The sequence below is a fragment of the Carcharodon carcharias genome, chromosome 31 (genome assembly GCF_017639515.1).
Source record: "Carcharodon carcharias isolate sCarCar2 chromosome 31, sCarCar2.pri, whole genome shotgun sequence".
NCBI classification, from domain to species: domain Eukaryota; kingdom Metazoa; phylum Chordata; class Chondrichthyes; order Lamniformes; family Lamnidae; genus Carcharodon; species Carcharodon carcharias.
In genome coordinates, this window is record NC_054497.1 from 26223453 (window position 1) to 26247511 (window position 24059).

General features: G+C 50.2%; 1 protein-coding gene across 1 annotated transcript; it reads right to left on the reverse strand.

Annotated features, from left to right (window-relative positions):
• Nucleotides 1-18094: 18094 nt before the first annotated feature.
• Nucleotides 18095-19115, reverse strand: LOC121271667 (histone H1.0). The gene has a single exon (XM_041177789.1). The coding sequence runs from the start codon at nt 18993-18995 to the stop codon at nt 18411-18413; it is 585 nt and encodes a 194-aa protein (XP_041033723.1). The 5' UTR covers nt 18996-19115; the 3' UTR covers nt 18095-18410.
• Between the last annotated feature and the right edge of the window lie 4944 nt (nt 19116-24059).

Below are 24059 nucleotides of genomic sequence, written 5' to 3' on the forward strand. Positions count from 1 at the left end.
GTCCCAATGGCATCCGCCATCCTCCCCATGGAGACCCGATACACGCACGTGTGGGCACCACTTCATCAGAGAGCATGTACTCTGACTTGTGAGCCACTCTGCTGAGGGTTTCTAACAGCTCTGTGAGATGGTCTCCTGCCTTCTGCTAACTCTCCACCATGAGTTGGGAGGCCGAATCCAGAGGTTCATCACTTGACAGTGACCGGGGAACTTGGCTGAACCTGCCTCCTCCTGCTGCACGTGTCTGTGTGGTGACCTCCAGATTGTGAACCCCAGCCTGCTCTAGACCTAGGTCCCACCAGGGTGTGTGTCTCTGCGCTGGTGGAGGGTGTGGGTAAGCGCTGTGACCTGTGCTTATTTCCAGCTCTTCAATGGAGGAGGTGTCCTCTTGGCTGGAGGTGAGGATGTGGATGGAGCTGAGGGACTGGCTGGCTGAGGGTGTCGGTGCAGAGCTCCCTGTGAACCAAAGTAGAGATAATTAGTGCCTGGCAGCAGAGTCAAAAGCAGCAGAGAGAGAGAGAGAGAGAGAGAGAGCACTCACACTCACATTGCTTTGAGAGATGGATGATGTGGTGCAGGATCCTCATGTGGGTGTTCACCACCAACCTCACTGTCACCAGAGGCAGGGTCCACATCCTCACCAGTCAGCGCGAGGGCACACTCCTCAAAGTGAGTGAGGGGCCTAATGTGGGCCACTTCAGCCCCCTGTCTGGATCCTTTCCCTGCTGTTGTGAGCCAACTTCTCCTGCATGAAAACAGATGGAGAGAGTGTGAGCAGGACACATGACATTGCGGGGAACGTTTGTGTGGTGAGCGGAGTCATGGACAGGATGAGGACGTGAGCTCCAGAGGATATGAGCCTGATGGAGACGTGAGGGTGTGTGTGAGAGTTAGTGGTGTTGTCCCTTGAGGTGTGAGATCCCTGTGGGTGTGTGATGGGTTTGTGAGTGTGTGAGTTGAGAGTGATGAGAAGAGTGACTTACCCTGGCGGCACAGAGGAGATCATTCATCCTCTTGCGGCACTGGGTGACTGTCCTCTCTTGCAGGGCATTGGCACTACCACCACTGCCACTGCCTCCCATGCTGGATGGGTGACCTTGCTTTCTGGTCTTCACCCAGAGCAGGGTAGAGGGCATCGTAGTAGGCACTCGAGGGAGGCATCACTAAATCTGGGGGTCAGCATGTTTCCTCCCTTTGGCAGCCATCAGTTCTCAGCAGCTTCCTGTCCCTTGGAGAGAGCCAGTTCTGTGCAGGGGCAGCCTTTAAAAATGGTGCCCGGTTTACTGAAGGCCTGAGGTGACGGTGGGGCCGGCGAATCCGAGGCTGTCCTGCCAGCGACCTGGCACGTTTCCAGGGAATGAGTTATTAATGAGGCGGCACGCGCTGGCAATGGAACGATGTGGCGTGTGAAAACTGGCAACTGGTGAGTAAAACGTCCTTTCTCCCGCCCGCTACCCCACTTAGTACAAATCTGGGGCGATTCTGCCTTGAGGGTGAGATCTGTAAAATTTTGACAGGATTGACACGGAAGATGTTCCCAATCTCGGACAGGATGAAAACGAGAGACCACAAATATAAGGTGGTCACTGATAAATCCAACAGGAGATTCAGGGGAAATCTCCTTGGCCAGTGCTGTGATCTTGGACGTGTGACAATGCAGACAATGACATGTCCCTTTAAGAAGCTGCATCGTGACATCGCTGTGACATCACCATGTGTAAGGCTGGAGGATAAACAGTACAGCCTCCATGTTAGATGTTCACTATTGCCTGTGATCCCTGCTGCAGATGTTCACTGCTGTCTGTGACCCTGTATCCGTCTCTATGTATACCTTATGAGTCCGGAGTATGTGACTGTTAGCACCCAGGCCAGATGCAGGCCTGTGCCGAGCTGTACATAGTTGTTGCTGGTAATAAACTTCATCTAATTCTGTTTGATCAGAATCCTCGTCAACTTCAATATCTTGCTTAGCATAGATAAGCACAGAGGCAGATCTCTCAAGAACTACATCAAGACCCTCAATATATATGGTGGCAGTGGCTGTAAGAGACCACAAGGCCTGGAGAGCAGTGAGAATGTGGAACTCGCTACCACAGGGAGCAGTTGAGGCAAAGAGCTTAGATATAATGGAGGGGAAGCTAACTACATGGGTGAGAAAGGAATAGAAGGAAATGCATATGAAGTCAGATAAAGGCAAGTGAAAGGGGCCTGTGTGAAACATGAACACCAGGGTAGACCGGTTGGGCCAAATGGCCTGTTTCTGTGTAACAGAACGAGGACATCTCATCTGTCCCAGCACTGGAAGAGTTGCTTCACTTACAGAGTCATAAGGTCAGTGTGAATAATAAGAAAGAGGCAGATATACAAGGCAAGGTCTGCCTTCAATCCCCTCAACCCCACACCTTGCAAGAAATAGAAAGTGTCCCAAACACTCATGGAGATATGATTCTCACAGCCTCAGCGGAGTTCCACCGCAGGCACTGTGGTGTTATCTCTTGTATAGTTGGCAATTTTCCTGGACAGGCTTTGTTGGGAAGTTCAGATGGACTAGTCAGTCTGGGTCTAGAAGAAGCATCTTCTGATGAAGTGATTGAAGCAGACAACAGCCAGCATTTGTGAATAGCTTGGAGAGGAGCTTCATGGAAAGGACGTTGGAACAAGGTAGGCACATGTGGTCTGGACTAATGTCCGCGTGGAGGATATATGACAACATGGGCCCAATGACCTGTTTCTGTGTTGCAATTACTCGTTAATTCCATGTAATTGCTTCTGTACGTGCCAACTTCCCTCATGAGTCATCACTCACCTCCTTTTGCATTCTCTAAGCCCTCACCTGGTGAAACTGTTGGGCATTTCCAAGTCTGACACATCTCCCATTTCATACCCAGTGGGAGAATCTTCCTAAAGCTGTCCTGGTTCACTTCCCACCGCCTGCCCTCCATAAATTTGAACTCATCCAAAATGCTGCTGTCCTAACCTAACTTGTACTGAGTCTCCTCCACCCATTGTCCCTCCACTTGCCGACTTCATTGGTTCCTGGTCTGGCAACAGTTTGATTTGAAATTCTCACCCGCATTTCCACATTACATGCTTAATGCTCCCTATCTCTGTATCCCGCTCCCTAGTCCCACAACCTTCCAAGGTCTCTGTGCCCATCTAATTCGGCACATCTCCGATTTCAGCTGTTCCGCCATTGGAGTCCATAATAAGACCTGAGCTCTGGAGTTCCCTCTCTAAACCTCTCCACCTCTCCACCTGCCTTCCCTCCTTTAAGACATCCTTAAAACCTAAAAACAGGAAATGCTGGAAAAACTCAGCAGGTCTGGCAGCATCTGTGGAGAGAGAAACAGGGGTTAATATTCTGAGACCAATGTGACTCTTCTTCAGAACTTCCTCGTGGACCAAACCTCCTTATGTGGCTTAGTGTCAAATTTTAGTTTGATAACCCTCCTGGAGGTTTCATTACGCTTGAAGGCACTATGTAAAGGCAATGTTATTGTTGTAATCATTAAAGCCCAGCTTCCAGCACCTTTTCCACAGGCCCATGCAGCATAGCGACCCAGTATATTTCAGGTTAAATGTCTAAAGAATGTTCCTTTTTTGGTTGAAGCCATGTGAAATAAAAATTCACCCACCATCATATCTTGATTCTGCAAAATCGATTCCCTTTACAAAAAGCAGAAAACCACATGTGTGCAGGCTAAGCTGCAAACTGGTCCCTTGTGCCCACCCTCGTGAACCATGTTTTTATCCAGCCGAGTCTAATTCTTTGCACACACACGTTTGGCAGGTGGCTTATGGTGTACCAGGTGATTTATCAAAGTCATTTCATGGAATAAAGTTCCCTTCCATGTCGGAGGTGTGAGTGGCTGGGTCTGCGGGCTGTTAACGCCGGCAGAGGCCACTTGTGCCAGAAGGCCTGTTTCAGTGACGTGAGACCTCAAAGGCCACAAATGGTAAGCAGCTTGTATGGAGACATGACGCACAGGTACTGAGCCCACTCCGAGGCAACCAGCTGGCCCACATCCTCTTCGAAACATTCTTCACTACCCCCTGTTCATTGCCTCTTCTTTATTTGTTTTTTTTTGATGGAATGTGGGCATCGCTGACAAGGCCCAACATTTGTTGCCCATCCCTAATTGCCCTTGAACTCGATGACTTGCGAGTTCACGATCATAGATGCTCTTATCATGTGGATGCACTAAAGATCTGAGCCGAATCCTGTCTTGAACTGAACAGCACAGAAGGTGGCCATTCTGCTCATCTTGCCTGTGTCAGCTCTTTGAAACAACTGTCCAATTAGTCCCACCTTCCCCTGCTCTATTCCTATAGCTTTGCACATTTTTTTAACAACACGTTTTGAAAATATTCGGTCACCTCTGGCTCTTTTGCCAATTCCCCCAAATCTGTGTCCTCTGGGTTACTGACTTTCTGGTTACTGACCCTCTGGTTACTCTGGTTACTGACCCTCTGGTTACTGATCCACTGGTTACTGATGGTTCTGTTTATTCTTGTTACTAACCCGCTGGTTACTGATCCTCTGGTTACTGACCCACTGGTTACTCTGGTTACTGATCCTCTGGTTACTGATCCACTGGTTACTGATCCACTGGTTACTGATGCTTCTGTTTATTCTTGTTACTAACCCACTGGTTACTGACCCTCTGGTTACTGACCCACTGGTTACTCTGGTTACTGATCCTCTGGTTACTGATCCACTGGTTTCTGATGCTTCTGTTTATTCTTGTTACTAACCCACTGGTTACTGACCCTCTGGTTACTGACCTTCTGGTACTGACTCATTGGTTACTTTGGTTACTGACCCTCTGGTTACTGATCCCCTGATTGCTGATGCTTCTCATTACTCTTGTTACTGATCTGCTAGTTACTGACCCACTGGTTACTGACCCACTGGTTACTCTGGTTACTGACCCTTCTGTTTTTTTTATTATTCAAGGGATGTGGATGTCACTGGCTGGGCCAGCATTTATTGCCCATCCCTAACTGCCCTTGAAAAGGTGGTGGTGAACTGCCTTCTTGAACCGCGGCAGTCCATGTGGTGTAGGTACACCCACAGTGCTGTTAGGGAGGGAGTTCCAGGATTTTGACCCAGCAACAGTGAAGGAACGGCGATATATTTCCAAGTCAGGATGGTGAGTGGCTTGGAGAGGAACTTCCAAATGGTGGTGTTCCCAACTATCTGCTGCCCTTGCCCTTCTAGGTGGTAGAGGTTGCAGGTTTGGAAGTTGCTGTCAAAGGAGCCTTGGTGAGTTGCTGCAGTGCATCTTGTAGATGGTACACACTGCTGCCACTGTGTGTCGGTGGTGGAGGGAGCGAATGTTTGTGGATGTGGTGCCAAACAAGCAGGCTGCCTTGTCCTGGACGATGTCAAGCTTCTTGAGTGTTGTTGGAGCTGCACTCATCCAGGCAAGTGGGGAGTATTCCATCACACTCCTGACTTGTGCCTTGTAGATGGTGGACAGGCTTTGGGAAGTCAAGAGGTGAGTTACTCATTGCAGGATTCCTAGTCTCTGACATGTCCCTGTAGCGCTAGTATTTATATCGCTAGTCCAGTTCAGTTTCTGGTCAATGGTAATCCCCAGGATATTGATAGTGGAGGAGTCAGTGATGGTAATGCCATTGAATATCAAGGGGCGATGATTGGATTCTCTCTTGTTGGAGATGGCCATTGCCTGGCCCTTGTGTTGTGTGAATGTTACTTGCCACTTGTCAGCCCAAGCCTGGATATTGTCCAGGACTTTCTGCATTTGGACATGGACTGCTTCAGTATCTGAGGAGTCGCGAATGGTGCTGAACATTGTGTAATCATCAGTGAACATCCCCACTTCTGACCTTATGATGGAAGGAAGGTCACTGATGAAGCAGCTGAAGATGGTTGGGCCGAGGACACTACCCTGAGGAACTCCTGCAGTGATGTCCTGGGACTGAGATAACTGATCTCCAAAAACCACAACCATCTTCCTTTGTGCTAGGTATGACTCCAACCAGCGGAGGGTTTTCCCCCAATTCCCATTGAATCCAGTTTTGCCAGGGCTCCTTGATGCCACACTCGGTTGAATGCAGCCTTGATGTCAAGGGCAGTCACTCTCACCTCACCTCTGGTTACTGACCCTCTGGTTGCTGACTCTCTGGTTGCTGACCCTCTGGTTACTGACCATCTGGTTGCTGATCCACTGGTTGCTGACCCTCTGATTACTGACCCTCTGGTTACTGACCCACTGGTTACTGACTCTCTGGTTACTGACCCTCTGGTTACTGACCCTCTGATTACTGACCCTCTGATTACTGACCCTCTGGTTACTGACTCTCTGGTTACTGACCCTCTGATTACTGACCCTCTGGTTACTGACCATCTGGTTGCTGACCCTCTGGTTACTGACCCTCTGGTTACTGACCCTCTGGTTGCTGACCCTCTGGTTGCTGACTCTCTGGTTGCTGACTCTCTGGTTACTGATCCTCTGGTTGCTGGCTCTCTGGTCACTGACCCTCTGGTCGCTGACTCTCTGGTCACTGACCCTCTGGTCGCTGACTCTCTGGTCACTGACCCTCTGGTTGCTGACTCTCTGGTCACTGACCCTCTGGTTACTGACTCTCTGGTCACTGACCCTCTGGTTACTGACTCTCTGGTTACTGACTCTCTGGTTACTGACCCTCTGGTTCCTGACCCTCTGGTTGCTGACTCTCTGGTTACTGACCCTCTGGTTACTGACTACTGACCCTCAGGTTGCTGACTCTCTGGTTGCTGACCCTCTGGTTGCTGACCCTCTGGTTGTTGACCCTTTGGTTGCTGACTCTCTGGTCACTGACGGTCTGGTCACTGACCCTCTGGTTACTGACCCTCTGGTTGCTGGTGCTCTGGTTGCTGACTCTCTGGTTACTGACTCTCTGGTTACTGACTCTCTGGTTACTGACCCTCTGGTTACTGACCCTCTGGTTACTGACCCCCTGTTTGCTAACTCTCTGGTTACTGACGCTCTGGTTGCTGACTTTCTGGTTACTGACCCTCTGGTTACTGACCCTCTGGTTCCTGACCCTTTGGTTGCTAACTCTCTGGTTACTGACCCTCTGGTTGCTGACTCTCTGGTTACTGACCCTCTGGTTGCTGACCCTCTGGTTGCTGACTCTCTGGTTACTGACCCTCTGGTTGCTGACTCTCTGGTTACTGACTCTCTGGTTACTGACCCTCTGGTTGCTGACTCTCTGGTTACTGACCCTCTGGTTGCTGACCCTTTGGTTGCTGACTCTCTGGTTACTTACCCTCTAGTTACTAACCCTCTGGTTGCTGACTCTCTGGTTACTGACCCTCTGGTCACTGACCCTCTGGTTGCTGACTCTCTGGTTACTGACCCTCTGGTTACTGACCCTCTGGTTACTGACCCTCTGGTTACTGACTCTCTGGTTACTGACCCTCCGGTTACTGACCCTCTGGTTGCTGACTCTCTGGTTACTGACCCTCTGGTTACTGACCCTCTGGTTACTGACTCTCTGGTTACTGACCCTCTGGTCGCTGACTCTCTGGTTACTGACTTTCTGGTTGCTGACCCTCTAGTTGCTGACTCACTGAATACTGACCCTCTGGTTGCTGACCCTCTGGTTGCTGACTCACTGAATACTGACCCTCTGGTTGCTGACCCTCTGGTCGCTGACTCTCTGGTTACTGACTCTCTGGTTGCTGACCCTCTGGTTGCTGACCCTCTGGTTGCTGACCCTCCGGTTGCTGACTCTCCGGTTACTGACTCTCTGGTTACTGACTCTCTGGTTACTAAGCCTCTGGTTACTAAACCTCTGGTTGCTGACCCCCTGGTTACTGACTCTCTGGTTGCTGACCCTCTAGTTACTGACCCTCTGGTCGCTGACCCTCTGGTTGCTGACTCTCTGGTTACTGACCCTTGGTTGCTGACCCTCTGGTTGCTGACTCTCTGGTTTCTGACCCTCTGGTTGCTGACCCTCCGGTTGCTGACTCTCTGGTTGCTGACTGTCTGGTTGCTGACTCTCTGGTTACTAAGCCTCTGGTTACTAAACCTCTGGTTGCTGACCCCCTGGTTACTGACTCTCTGTTTGCTGACCCTCTAGTTACTGACCCTCTGGTCGCTGACCCTCTGGTTACTGACTCTCTGGTTGCTGACCCTCTGGTTACTGACCCTCTGGTTACTGACCCTCTGGTTACTGACTCTCTGGTTACTGACCATCTAGTTACTGACCCTCTGGTCGCTGACCCTCTGGTCGCTGACCCTCTGGTCACTGACCCTCTGGTCACTGACCCTCTGGTTGCTGACCCTCTGGTTGCTGACTCTCTCATTACTGACTCTCTCATTACTGACTCTCTGGTTGCTGACCCTCTGGTTGCTGACCCTCTGGTTGCTGACCCTCTGGTTGCTGACTCTCTGGTTGCTGACCCTCTGGTTGCTGACCCTCTGGTTGCTGACTCGCTCGTTACTGAACCTCTGGTTACTGACCCTCTGGTTACTGACTATCTGGTTGCTGACTCTCTGGTTACTGATCCTCTGGTTGCTGACTCTCTGGTTGCTGACCCTCTGGTTACTGATTCTCTGGTTGCTGACCTTCTGGTTGCTGACTCTCTGGTTACTGATCCTCTGGTTGCAGACTCTCTGGTTGCAGACTCTCTGGTTACTGATCCTCTGGTTGCTGACTCTCTGGTTGCTGACCCTCTGGTTACTGACCTTCTGGTTGCTGACTCTCTGGTTACTGATCCTCTGGTTGCAGACTCTCTGGTTGCAGACTCTCTGGTTGCAGACTCTCTGGTTGCAGACTCTCTGGTTGCAGACTCTCTGGTTGCTGACCCTCTGGTTGCTGACCCTCTGGTTGCTGACCCTCCGGTTGCTGACCCTCCGGTTGCTGACCCTCCGGTTGCTGACCCTCTGGTTGCTGACTCTCTGGTTGCTGACTCTCTGGTTACTAAGCCTCTGGTTACTAAACCTCTGATTGCTGACCCCCTGGTTACTGACTCTCTGGTTACTGACCCTCTAGTTACTGACCCTCTGGTCGCTGACCCTCTGGTCGCTGACTCTCTGGTTGCTGACTCTCTGGTTGCTGACCCTCTGGTTGCTGACCCTCTGGTTACTGACCCTCTGGTTACTGACCCTCTGGTTACTGACTCTCTGGTTGCTGACCCGCTAGTTACTGACCCTCTGGTCGCTGACCCTCTGGTTACTGACCCTCTGGTCACTGACCCTCTGGTCACTGACTCTCTGGTCACTGACTCTCTGGTTACTGATCCTTGGTTGCTGACCCTCTGGTTACTGAACCTCTGGTTACTGACCCTCTGGTCACTGACCCTCTGGTCACTGACTCTCTGGTTACTGATCCTTGGTTGCTGACCCTCTGGTTACTGAACCTCTGGTTACTGACCCTCTGATTGCTGACTCTCTGGTTACTGACCCTCTAGTTACTGACCCTCTGGTCACTGACGCTCTGATTACTGACTCTCTGGTCACTGACTCTCTGTTTACTGACCCTCTGGTCACTGACCCTCTGGTCGCTGACCCTCTGGTTGCTGACCCTCTGGTTGCTGACCCTCTGGTTGCTGACTCTCTGGTTGCTGAACCTCTGGTTACTGAGCCTCTGGTTACTGAGCCTCTGCTTACTGACTCTCTGGTTGCTGACCCTCTGGTTGCTGACTCTCTCGTTACTGACTCTCTCGTTACTGACTCTCTCGTTACTGACTCTCTGGTTGCTGACTCTCTGGTTGCTGACTCTCTGGTTGCTGACCTTCTTGTTGCTGACTCTCTGGTTACTGACCCTCTGGTTGCTGACTCTCTCGTTACTGAACCTCTGGTTGCTGACCCTCTGGTTGCTGACCTTCTTGTTGCTGACTCTCTGGTTACTGACCCTCTGGTTGCTGACTCTCTCGTTACTGAACCTCTGGTTACTGACCCTCTGGTTGCTGACTCTCTGGTTACTGAACCTCTGGTTACTGACCCTCTGGTTGCTGACTCTCTCGTTACTGAACCTCTGGTCACTGACTCTCTGGTTACTGACCCTTGGTTGCTGACCCTCTGGTTGCTGACTCTCTGGTTGCTGACCTTCTGGTTGTTGACTCTCTGGTTACTGACTCTCTGGTTGCTGACCCTCTGGTTACTGATTCTCTGGTTGCTGACCCTCTGGTTGCTGACTCTCTGGTTACTGACTCTCTGGTTGCTGACCCTCTGGTTACTGACTCTCTGGTTGCTGACCCTCTGGTTGCTGACCCTCTGGTTACTGATTCTCTGGTTGCTGACCCTCTGGTTGCTGACTCTCTGGTTACTGACTCTCTGGTTGCTGACCCTCTGGTTACTGACCCTCTGTTTGCTGACCCTCTGGTTACTGACTCTCTCGTTGCTGACCCTCTGGTTGCTGACTCGCTGGTTACTGACCCTATGGTTACTGACTCTCTGGTTGCTGACCCTCTGGTTGCTGACCTTTCTGCCTCTGGAAACAGTTTCTCCTCATTTCCTGTGTTGAAACATGATTTTGAACACCTCAATTACCTCTCCCCTTAACCCTCTCTGCTCCAAGAAGAACAATCTCAGCTTCTCCAGTCTCTCCACATTAACTGAAGTCCCGTATCCCTCCACGGGGTACACAATCTCAAAACTGGCAGCCTTAGCACTGAGGCTGTGCCGGATTTCAGATCTTGCTGGGTTTCAGGTCAAGGGTGGTTTGGGTCAAGCTGAGCCATAAGGGGTCAAAGGTCACTCGGAGCACAGGGTAGGTCAACGCGCAAGTGGTAAACGGGTAACTAGTCCAGCGCCACACCACGCCAATGCACCATCCAGCTGAATTATCCAGATAGGTTCTTTATTTTATTTTACCCAATTAAAATTGGGACATTCTGAAACCGTCTGGTTTTTCCGACAACTCCAGTGTTTGGACTGCCAGATTGGAGACACTGTACGGTCCCATTCTAGTGAATCTTTTCTTCACCCTCCCTGAGGCCTTGACATCTTCCCTAAAATGTGGTGGCCAGAATAGGACCCAGTTCTCCAGCTGAGCCAAACCAGTGATTTGTAAAGGCTCAGCATAGCTTCCTCGCTTTTATACTCCATTCCTCTATTAATGAAGATAAACTGCTTTTTTTTTAAACAGCATTCTCTGTCTCTCTGAATTCCCTTAAAGCCATTTAAAAACTGCTGTAAAAGATTAATTACAGTGCAAATACCCGGTTTTTTATTCTTCCAGGGATGTGGGAGTCACTGGCAAGGCTTTTGCTGCCCATCCCTCATTGCCCTTGAACTGAGTTGCTTTTAGGCCATTTCAGGGGGAAGCCACATTTGCTGTGGGTCTGGAGTCACATGTAGGCCAGACCAGCTAAGGACAGCAGATTTCCTTCCCTGAAGGGCATTGGTGAACCAGATGGGTTTTTATGACGATCAACTCACGGTCACCATTACTGAGACTAGCTTTCCAATTCCACATTTATTCATTGAATTTAAATTCCACCAGCCGCTGTGGCAGGATTTGAACCTGTGTCCCCCAGGGCACTAGCCTAGGCCTTTGGGTCATTAGTTCCAGGGGCATTACCACTACACCGCTGTTGCCCTACCCTCCACTGACCTGTCACAGGTAGAGTCATGAAGCGTGTTAGGTTCAGAAAAGCACTAAGAACACTGGGGATAAGGACATGCAGTGTTTCTTCAGTGAGGGTGGAGCAGACATCAGACAGGAATCCTCTGGTACCGTTCTTGTAAAAAATCTTCTCTGCTTTCTCTCCAGAGTCTTAACACCCTTCCTAAAGCGCGGTGCCCAGAATTGGACCCCAAGTGAGGCCTAACCTGTGGATTATAAAGTTTCAGCGTATTATCCCCGCTTTTGTACTCCAGCCTCTATTTATAAAGCCCAGGATCCCACCCGCATTTGAACAGCCTTCTCAACATGTCCTGTCTTCACAGGCTTGTGGACGGAGTTCACCAAAGGGGATAAAACTAGGCCTGCTCCTTTCAAAGCTTCAGCAAGCACACCGCATCATTACTCAGCGGCACCCTCGAGAGTTCATGTTTCAACAATTCCTGTGTATCACCGACTTTGATAACTTACCCTGCACCTGAGCACATGCCACACACACCCCAATGGCCAAGGACTGGACAGGACTCTTGTTTTCAATTCTCTTGCAATGTCACTATTGGACCATCCACTCGGCGACCCTGCGCATATCAGATCATATCTGCTTCCAGCCGCCACGTGGGGAACCACCCCATCCCCACCAACAACTGCATTGCATTTATATAGCACCTTGAACATAGGAAACCATCGCAAGGTCCACCTCCGGAGCGATTATCAAATTAAGTCTGACACTGAGCCACATAAGGAGATAGTGGGACAGGTGACCAAAAGCTTGGTCAAAGAGATAGGGTTTGAGGAGTGTCAAGCAATTAAAGAGGCAAATGATATGTTGGCCTTTATTACAAGAGGATTTGAGTAAAGATGTCTTGCTGCAATTATATAGAGCCTTGGTGAGATCACACCTGGAGTATTGTGTACAGTTGTGGTCTCCTTTCCTAAGGAAGGATATACTTGGCATAGAGGGAGTGCAGCGAAGGTTCACCAGACTGATTTCTGGGACAGAGGGATTGTCCTAGGAGGAAGAATTAAATAGACTGAGCCTTTATTCCCTGCAGTTTAGAAAAATGAGAGGTGATCTCATTCAAACATACAAAATTCTTACAGAGCTGAACAGAGTAGATGCAGGAAGGATGTTTCCCCTGGCTGGGGGCTCTAGAACCAGGGCACACAGTCTCAGAATAAGGGACAGGCCATTCAGGACTGAGATGAGGAGGAATTTCTTCACTCAGAGGGTGGTGAATCTCTGGAATTCTCTGCCGCAGAGCATTGTGGAAATTCAGTCATTGAGTACGTTCCAGAGATCGATAGATTTCCACACATTAAAAACCATCAAAGGATATGGGGTCAGTGCAGGAATACAGTGTTGAAGAAGAAGATCAGCCATGATCTCATTGAATGGTGGAGTGGGCTCGAAGGGCTGAATATCCTACTCCTGCTCCTATTTCTTACATTCTCATGTTCTTAAAGGAGGGGAGGGGGGAGATTGAGAGGGGGAGAGGTTTGGCGAGGAAATTCCAGATTGTGGGGGCGGGCAGCTGAAGGTACAGTTGACGGTATTGGAGTGATGAAAATTGGGGATGTGCTGGACACCAGAATTGGAAGAGCACAGGAATCTTGGAGGGTTGTAGGGCTGGAGGAGGTTATAAAGGAGGGGGGAGGCCAGGGAGTTTATGTAGGTTACCCTCTTAGTTGTGTGCCTCTCTAACAGGCTGCTGATCCGTGACTCAGAAACTGGCAGGAGAGGAAAGCCCAGGGTGTAAACATGTGCCCCGGTGGGAAATGGGGGTGGGTTCACCATTTTAAACCTCAGATCTGACCTGCTAATTCTGACTGAAGATCGGACATTAATGAACGTGACTGGAGAACAGTTTCAAATTGCCTACCAAATCAGCAATGCCAGCACATTGTTTACAAAAGCATTCAAAATCTTCAAATCAATTTTGGTGGGTGTTTGAAGACCCCGTCTTATTAGAGAGTTTGTTAGGTGAGTAACCTTCCAGAAACATCTCTCTTTCTCTCTCTCTCTCTCTCTAGAACGGTCGTCTGCAACGCACATCAGTAAATTCACATGGCAGGCATGACTGTCACTGATGCACAGCCGCGTATGAGGGAGGTGGGATTGTTGATCTTGTTAATATTTGTGCTGCTTAAGCTGAAGAATGGTGACGCTGGGGAAGTGGAGCGCTTTTCCAGTTCGGTGGGGGGGGGGGAGGGGGGTGGTTGAGTTTAATACCCGCCCCTGAGGCATAACTGTTGGCGGAGGTGGGCATTTAATCGGCAGGAGGATGCCAGGCTGCCTGTCCCCTTCCTCTGCCCCGATTAAGTCTGGGGCAGGAAGGCTGGTGGACGATTTGATCCCCCCCACCACTGGTTGAGGGCCTTAAGGCCCACTTATGGGCCTCTTCCACCACCGCTGGTATCCAAGCGACAGCGGGTGGGGTGTGGCGGGGTCAGACACCACGCAGTTAAACCGAAAAAGCAAAACTGTCACATTGGCTTACGCGCCCTCGGGGTGAATCGCTCTTGATCAGTAACTGGTCAAGGGACCAGCCAATAGGAAGGGTGGGGATCCACCGAGAGCCAGCTCTCTGCCCTTGTGGCTGACTCCCTTTGCCCCACCCTCCCCCACTCACCGTGACCCCCCCAACTCTGCAAGCCCATCCCACCATGGGGCCTGGGGCCTGGGGCCTGGGTCCCGGGGCAATTCTCAGCCTCTCCCTGGGTGCATTGCCAGCCACTGGCCTAGGGGAGGCGCTGGTATAGTGGCACTGCCACTGGGCTGGCAATCGAGAAACCCAGGATATTTTTTTTATTCGTTTGTGGGGTGTGGGCTTCACTGGCTAGACCAGCATTTATTGCCCATCCCTAATTGCCCCTTGAGAAGGTGGGGGGTGAGCTGCCTTCTTGAACCGCTGCAGTCCATGTGGTGTAGCTACACCCACAGTGCTGTTAGGAAGGGAGTTCCAGGATTTTGACCCAGAGACAGTGAAGGAACAGCGATATATTTCCAAGTCAGGATGGTGAGTGACTTGGAGAGGAAATTCCAGGTGGTGGTGTTCCCATGTGTCTAATGCCCTTGTCCTTCTAGATGGTAGTGGTCATGGGTTTGGAAGGTGCTGTTGAAGGAGCCTTTGTCTCGGGGAAGATCGGACACTAGCCACTTATTACCAGCTGTTCAGCATATGGGTGAGACTCCTGTCACCCTCATTCAATACTGCCCCCAGTTTCAGCAACAAGCATTCCTGGTTATAGTGCAGCTAAATGCAGAATGAAGTTCCCTCTGCTCTGCCCCTGACAACTTACCTCAGCCCCAATTTCAAAAATGGTTTTCCTACTTTAACGTCAAGGCAGCATTTGACCGAGTGTGGCATCAAGGAGCCCTGGCAAAACTGGAGTCAATGGGAATCAGGGAAAACTCTCTGCAGGTTAGTCATACCTAGCGCAAAGGAGTATGGTTGTGGTTGTTGAAGGTCAATCATCTCAGCTCCAGGACATCACTGCAGGAGATCCTCAGGGTAGTGTCCTCAGCCCAACCATCTTCAGGTGCTTCATCAATGATCTTCCCTCCATCCCTAAGGTCAAAAGTGGGGATGTTTGCTGATGATTGCACAATGTTCAGCACCTTTCACAACTCCTCAGATAGTAAAGCAGTCCATGTCCAAATGCAGCAAGACCTGGACAATATCCAGGCTTGGGCTGACTGGAGGAAAGTAACATTCACAAGGCACAAGCGTCAGGCAATGACCATCTCCAACAAGAGAGAATCTAACCATTGCCTCTTGACATTCAATGGCATTCCCATCACTGAATCCCCCACTATCAACATCCTGGGAGTTACCATTGACCAGAAACTGAACTGGACTAGCCATATAAATACTGTGGCTACAAGAACAGATCAGAGGCTAGGAATCCTTAAGTGAGTAACTCACTTCCTGTCCCCAAAGCCAGTCCACTATCTACAAGGCACAAGTCAGGAGTGTGATGGAACAGTCTCCACTTGTCTGGATGAGTGCAGTTCCCACAACACTCAAGCAGTTTGACACCATCCAGAACAAAAACAGCCACTTGATTGGGACCACATCCACAAACATTCACTCCCTCCACCACTGACGCACAGTAACAGCAGTGTGTACCATCTACAAGATGCACTGCAGAAACTCAGCAAGGCTCCTTCGACAACACCTTCCAAACCCACGACCGCCACCGTCTAGAAGGGCAAGGGCAGCAGACACATGGAAACACCACCACCTGGAATTTCCCCTCCAAGCCACTCACCATCCTGACTTAGAAATATATCGGCCGTTTCTTCACTGTCGCTGGGTCAAAATCCTGGAACTCCCTCCCTAAGAGCACAGTGGATGTACCTACACCACATGGACTGCAGTGGTTCAAGAAGGCAACTCAGCACCCACCTTCTCTAGGGCAATTAGGGGTGGGCAATAAATTTTGGCCCAGCCAGCAAAGACCACATCCCATGAATGAATAAAAAAAAATGATCGAATACACTTCCAACTTCTTAATCAGCCATCGTTTGACTTCTCTCTTTGAGACCAACAACGTGCGGAGACTTCAGTTGCAAAGGACTAGGAGGAGGCCATTCAGCCCCTTGAGCCTGTTCTTCCATTCAGTCAGATCATGGTTGGTCTGTACCTTAACCCACCTTGGTTCTGTACCCCTTAATACTGTTACCAAACAAAAAAAATCGATCAACTTCGGGTTTCCAGTAATCTCAGTTTCAGGAATGGTCTCAGAATAAGGGTCAGCTATTTCAGACTGAGATAGGGAGAAATTCAACCTTTTCTGAATCTTTGGAATTCTCTAACCCAGGGAGCTGTGGGTGTTCAGTCATGGGGTAGATTCAAGAGGGGGTGGGGGGCGGTGACAGGTTTTTGGCTACGGAGGGAATTATGTGAGATGGCTCAAAGAGCCAAAGGGCCACTTCTCGCTCCTATTTATTTTGTTAATTTTTTGGGCGAGAACTCCAGATTTGACTGCGCTTTGTGTGGAGGAGCGATTCCTCACATCGTACCCAACAGCCTAACTCTAATTTTATGGTCACGCCTTTTTGTTCTGAACTTCCCCACACCAACCCCCCTGCACCCCCCACAACCAGAGGAAACAGTTTCTCTCTAACCATCCCTTCGACTCCTTTGATCATCTTAAACACCTCAATTAGATAACCTTCTACACTTCATGCAGTGTAGCAGAGAAGGTAGCCATTGTCCACCCGGAACTGAGACAAGATTAGACCAGTGATCCGACATGGGACCCTCCACAGCCCGGACACAAGGGAGATTTTCATCCCATTGGTTGGGCCGGCTTTGAATCCTAGTTACAACGTTCCAGTTGACTGCTGCGTTCAGTCCTTGTCAATGGACTTTCCAAGTCACACGAGGGGCCAGTAGAGGAAGTGATGACACTGCTGACCACTTTCTTTGTGTAGGACGTAGAAGTATTTTGCCAGGACCCCTCGACTTCTCCATATAAGTACTTGACCAATGTGTCTGCGGAAAAGATTGTGGTGGATTTGCCATCTACCACCACTATCTGTTTTTCTTTATCCTTTCATGGGATGTGGGCATCACTGGCAAGTCCAGCATTTGTTGCCCATCCCTAACTGCCCTCCAAATCAAGGGGCTTGCTAGGCCATTTCAGGGGGCAGTTAAGAGTCAACCACATGGCTGTGGGTCTGGAGTCACATGTAGGCCAGACCGGGTAAGGATGGCAGATTCCCTTCCCTAAAGGGCATTAGTGAACCAGATGGGTTTTTACAACAATCAGTGATAGTTGTCATGGTCACCATTACTAAAACTGATTTATTAATTGAATTTAAATTCCACTGTGGTGGATTTGAACCCATTTCCAAAAGCATGGAGCCTCCGGATTTGTAGTCCAGTGACATTATCACTGTCTTCTATTAACCTATTGGTTAGCCCATAGGTTAAGATCATAGGAGCAAGAAGAGGCCATTCAGCCCTTTGAACTCTGCCATTGATTCAGATTGTGGCTGACCTCTATCTCACCTCCATTTACCTGCCTTTACTCCATATCCCTTCATACCATTGTAATATTACAATGCTGTCGCAGTCTTGAAGGCTTCAATTGGCCATCCAGAGCTTTTGGGGCAGGAAGCCCCAGATTAGGTCATTCTAACCCAATTTCTCTCAGTCATACTTTGAAGGCCCAATATTCCACTCTCCAGAATGGAGCGATTGGAGTCTCGATGTCAGGAGAGTCTCCACAGGTAAGAGAAACGAGGAATGCCAGACCAATTATTCCATTGAGGAGGTCAGGATACATGGAAGCCAAGATGCGCCCATCTCAAGGCTACATCTCCTCCTCTTCCATTGCTAGATGGCGAGAATGGGAGAGGAAACAGCACTGAGATCCAACTCCCATCAACCATCCCACTGCTAGTCAGTCACCCACGAGTGGAAGCCTGGATTCAAAGGAAGCCACAAATCTACAAAGGAAGGTTATAATCGCTGGAAAAAAAAGTCAAGAGGCAATATTATCAAGTTGATTTTTTTTATTTGAAACTTAAGGACGGTAATTGAATTCATAAGAAAATCTTTTTTCCTTTGCATGGCTAAACTCAATTGACAAGTTTTGTACATAAAAACATGAAACCAGCTTGAAAATTACTACAAAGTACAGCAAATTTCAACCACCTTAGAATTACTGCATTCATGATGAAAAAAAGCGCTATGTTTTCCTCACTAACTCCCAGCAATAAGATCAACCAAAGTTTGATAGAAAAAAAACATTAAAACAACTATTTACAGAAATGGCTAAAAGTCTGTGTGACTCTACGGACTGGACCAATTCCATCACTTCTTTTTGGAGGCCGATTTCTTTGTGCTGCTTTTTGCTTTTGGTTTGCTGGTTTTTGTCTGCTTGGCCTTCCTCTTCACTGGCTTCGCTTTGACTGGCTTCGCTTTGGCTGGCTTGGCCTTCTTTGTGCTTTTGGGGGGGGCTGCTTTCTTCACCGCCTTCTTCACCTTGCTCTTCTTGGCTTTGGCCGGGGGCTTGGCCACCTTCTTGGGCTTGGCCACCTTCTTGGGCGAGGCGCTCTTCTTCACCGGCTTCTTGGCTTTCTTGACCGCCGCCTTCCTCGGCTCCTCGCCCTTCGACAGCTTGAAGGAGCCCGAGGCCCCGATGCCTTTGGTCTTCTCCAGCACCCCCTTGGTCACCAGCTTGACCAGCGACAGCTTGATCTGGCTGTCGGCGTTCTCCGCCAGCTTGTACTGGGACTTGACCAGCTTCTGGATGGCCTGCCTGGACAGGCCCGTCCGGCTGCTTGCCCCCGTGACCACGGCGACGATCATCTCGGAGTACTTGGGGTGGTTGGCGGGTTTCCGGGCTGCCTTGCCGCGTTTGGGCTTGCCAGCTGTGGCAGCTGTGCTCTCAGTCATGTCTGACAAGTGGTCTCTGTGCCCTGCGGCTCTCCAGTTGAGAAGGGTTTGCCAACAGATTGTCAGAGCCTCCCTCTCCACACTGGATGCTCTCAAACTCCCTCTCCTGTAGCCCTGCTAACGCTAGGAATTTGTAGCCTCAACGCGGACCTGAATGAGAACATCAACTATTGGCAGCAATGGAGAGACAGAAATGGCGAACTCCACTTGCATCTGTGTTTCTTCACCTGCTACAGGGGCCGATCCCGGCCCCTTGCCGGCGGCCCCCGGCCCCGGCGCCCCCCCCGCCGGCAAGGCAACTCCCTGGCCTCGGATCGGCGCCGGGCAGCGGGGGCGGGCGCCGGCCCGGGGGGTCGCCGTCGGGGCGAAAGTGCGCCGGGGCTCGGCCGGCCGCGGCAAAATTTGGGATTTCTGCTGAAAAATCTGGGCACCGCGGCCGGCGAGCGCTCGGACCCCGGGCGCAGGAGGAGTACCCAGCCTCGGGGGACGGGGAGAGCGGCGGCTGGCGGGGTTTGCACTTTGCCTGCCTTTGTAACCGAGCCGGAATGTGGAGCAACTAACACACAACACAACTCTGCGCCATGGACTAGAGTGACGTCTCTCTATTACATGGGCTTTAGTTTCATGTGAATTTCACAAATGCTGTGCCCCACCGAGCACTTTAGAGGGGGGGCATAAGGTGGGCTTTTATGCACTGGGGGCTAAAGACTTGTTTTTGCGGGATTCTCTTTAACCCCTGGTCTCTAAATGCACAAGGGACGAAATATAATGGCTTCAAGTTGAGACTATATATAGCTTAGGGACAACTTGTTTCCCTCGCTTTAACTGAAGCCCCTGTTTGGCTGCCAGTCCCCATTTAGTCACTAATATTGTTTATTCATAAATAATATTTTACGAGCAATTTGCACCTTGAGAGAGATACAAATGCCTTTTTATAAAAGAGGGTTTTTTTAATAACAATTTAAAAAAAAATCTAACGGCGCTCCTGTTGTTGAATCCAGCTAAGTTCAATCGATTGGAGGATTTAATTCACAGGTCGAAAGCTTCCCCCCTCCCCTCAGTACGAGACTTGGGGGGGAGGGGGGGAGAGTTCAGGGGGCAAAGAATTACTAAAGAGCTTAATGTACCCCCTCCCCACAAAGTCTACTGAGATAATCTGTCAATGTTATCACAAGAGCCGGAGGGATTGGGGAAAAGTTTCTTACACTTGCCTTTGTTATCTTAAGAAATGAAAGTCTTTTTTTAAGTGCAGGAGCTTTATTTGTGGCGATTGCCCACATGTTTGTGTGTGTGTGTGTGTCTGGTGGTGTTGTTGGGGGGGGGGAAACATAATGCGTTCGCCATCTTGGATGATCTCAGGCTAAATAAACTCCCTCGTGTTTAAAAGCAACTCAGTTTGACGGGGGGTGGAGTGAGGGAGGGAGAAGGCGAGCGGGGGTAATCTGCCGTGTTTGGGATTGCGGGTTGCTTCTTGCCCAGTGTCCCAGGGGTGGGGAGAACACCTTCAACCGAGACAGACCGACAATCACCCCCGTCTTCAGACAACACTTCCAGGGCGGAGAATAAAACATAAACCCTTTCCCCTCAAGATTTAGCGCTGATTCATACTTTTAACCGAACTTTTGTGTTTGTGCCTCCTGTATTATTTTGCAGGCTCCCTTCAATGTCTTTGCCTCAGGGAGAATGAGCAACATTTTGAAAAAATCTCACTGCTCTTGGCTGTGGAGATTGCAGATTATTCAAATGGCTCGAGGTTGAGGGGTGGAGGTTGCTCTTGTGTTAGAAATCTCTCTCTCTCTCATGTGCTGCTTTGTCTGGGGAGATTGTGTTACCTGTTAAAATGGACGGGTGGGTTTGGGGGGTGGATGTTTCTGCAGCAGGAAAGGTTCAGAAAGAAGCCCGAGCCGAGACAATGGACTGCATTGCTTCCGAGGAGTTAAGTCTGGAGAACTGCAAAGCCCCAAGTGCCTCAACTCAACTGGGCACAGAAAGGCAAACCCAGCAACACCGAGCTCCCCCTGTCGACGATAAGGCGGCGAGCCTCAGCTCACAGAATGACCTCCACTCTGCAACAACAACTTACATCGACAGAGCGCCTCCTTCACCCTAAACGCCCCAAGGCGCCTACCTCACAGAGAGAGGGGCATGACAAAACAAAGCCGGAAGACTGGGCAGCATTAAGAAATGCTTGGGCCAGCTGACCCAAAAGCTTGGTCAAGGAGGTAGGTTTGAAGGAGGGAGTGGAGTGGAGGGGAGGGGGAGGGGGGGTTGGAGAGGTGAGGCCGAGGGGTGTAGGGAGGGAATTCCAGAACTTGGGGCCCCAGGCAAACTGAAGGCGTTGGCCGCCAATGGTGGAGAGATTACAATCAGGGATGCTCAAGAGGCCAGAATTAGAGGAGAGCAGATATCTCGGAGGGTTGCGGGATTTGAGGGGGTTACGGACGGAGGGAGGGAGGAGGGCGAGGCCGCAGAGGGATTTGAAAAACAAGGAATTTTAAAATCAAGTTGCTGCTTGACCGGGAGCCGGTGTAAGGCAGCGGTCACAGGGCTGGTAGGGGAACAGGACTTGCTGGGAATTAAGACACACAGCAGAGTTTTGGAATGACCTCAAGTTTACAGAGGGGTAGGACGTGGGAGAGCAGCCAGGAAGAGGGCCGGAATAGTCGAGTCTAGAAGTAATGAAGCGCAGAGACAGGCCATTTGACCCATCTGGTCCCTGTTGTCACAGGTGCTGCACATCACCCTCCTCTGGATCAGGAGAGGCTCCTGTTCCTTGCCTCCCTCATGTGCCTGTCCAGCCTCCCCTCTGTGTATCAAAAACATAGGACTTCCTGTAAACCTTAACATTCAATGGGAGTTACATTTGTTTTGTGAGGGATGGATGAGGGACCTGGTGTTCACAATGTAACCAGTTTAATGAACTTTATTTTTTTGTACAATGTGTCCTGAGGGGTACAAGAGCTCACAGTGTTGTAAACCGGAACAGGGCTTGGTAGAAGGTTCACGAAGGACTTGCCAACTGAGGGTCCTGCCCTTGAAGAGTCACCGCCCAATCTTTTTGAGAGGAGAGTTTTGGGGGGGGGGGGGACGTTTCCTTTCAGAAGGTCCCCAAGGGGAGTCAAATTGGACTGGAATCTCCCTCCACAAATGCTGCCGGACCCCTCAGTGTCCCCCCCCCAGCACTTTCTGTTTTTCTTCCAGGTCTCCAAGCATCCCGCTGTATTTTGCTTCCATTCTTTCAGTCTGACTCTGCATTGTCAGCCTTTTTCTGATTTAAGATGCCGCTCGTGTCTCATCGGGGGTTATAAAACGCTCCTTGTGACAGGATGTGTTCACCGTGAGGTTTATAAGAATGATTGTTTTCAAGTGCAGTCCCGGGGTTAGGAGCTTGTGGCTTCTGATATTTCCAGTCTATCGCCGGGCTGACCCCCCCCCCCCCCCACACACACACACACACACACACCCACCCCCACCCCAGGAGCCAATGTAACTATAACATTGGAGTCAGAGCAAAGACATTTTGAACTTCTTGAACTAAATTGTCGCGGTCTCTCGCTGGGTTTCCCGGGGGGGTGGGTAATGGGAGCAGGAATGTGTCCTCCCCCTGAGCTGAGTGTAGCCCCTGCTGAGAATTTGCACTCCCATTCCACCCCCGCCCCTCCCCTCTTTACCCGGGTGTATTGAACATTCTGCACCATCTCCATTCAGCTCCAAGTTAGGCCGCCCCCTGTCTGTCTGTCCAGGCGGGGCCACACTCTCCTGGCCAAAGAGAGGGGGGTGGGGGGACGCTGCTGTTCTGACCATGGACTGACTGACTTTCTGTTCGTCAGGTGACGGTTTCATGCGGGAGGAATTTACGCGGTTACGACGGGAATTTGCAAATGCATTAAATCCCCCCCCCCCCCATTGAGGAATGTGTCTCCAATGCCGGGTGGGGGTAGCCCCAACACTTCCCCTGTGCATGGACACAAAACCCCACCCCAGCCTCCTCTGACCTTTGCACTGAGAATGTGGAAGCAGCAACATTTACTTACGCTGCCGTTGCGCCGGTCTGTTCACCTCTGCGGTCATTCGGGGTCCGATCCGAAAACCCCCATAACGGCCTCTGGTTCCTCTGAATCAGTGTGCTGCTGCTGTTTACATAGCATCACATCGAATTGACCGACACGGAAACCGGCCATTCGGCCCAGCTGGCCCATGCTGGGGTTTGCGTGCCCCTCGGGAACCTCCTCCCATCTCATCTTTTTGCACGCCCTTCTAATTCCTTTCTCCCTCCTGTGTTTATCCAGTTTCCCTCTCAATGCATCGAGGTTTCACGCCTCCCCCCACCCCATGGGATGGACACTTCCCCATTCTCCTCACTTGTGTGGGAAAAGAGGTTTCTCCCGAATTTCCTGTTGAATTTATTCTTATGCTTACGGCCCCTAGTTTCGGTTTCTCCCACAAAGAGGGAAGTCTGAATAATATTACAGACCCATATCATTCGCACTCCAGTGCTCTGTTTTGGAATAGTTCTGTGTCTAACTAGTTTATCCAGTTAAACTAACTCTTAAGTTAGTTAATCTAATAAGTTGCATTTAAGTACATTGGGTGTACGTTACGTTGAGAAAAAAGTTCTGCAAGATTTTCAAAAGGACTGTATAAAAATGCTACATTTTCTGTCATGACCAGTGATGCCTGTAGGTGTTGCTATTCTGTCACATCTAACTCATCCTGTGATACAGTAAGGTGCCCCCTGTTCTGAACTGCTTTAGAATGGTTTTGTTGAAGTTGCAGGCCTCCCACCACTGGTGGTGCTATGATGTATGTCACTCAGTCCTATCGGACTCCCATAGGATCATAGAGTGGGATAGCAATCTCTGCTGGAAGCCATCCATTCGTTCTGTCATGTCCCATGCTGGCTCCTTGCAAGAGCAGTTTAACATGTCCCACTCTCCTTCCTGTTCCACATGACCCTGCTTTTTTTTTCTCTCTCTCTATTGCTAAAAGCCTTGACTGTATCTGCCCCCACCATCCAGGCCGTGCATTCCAGATCCGAACCACTCACTGCATTAAACTATTCTT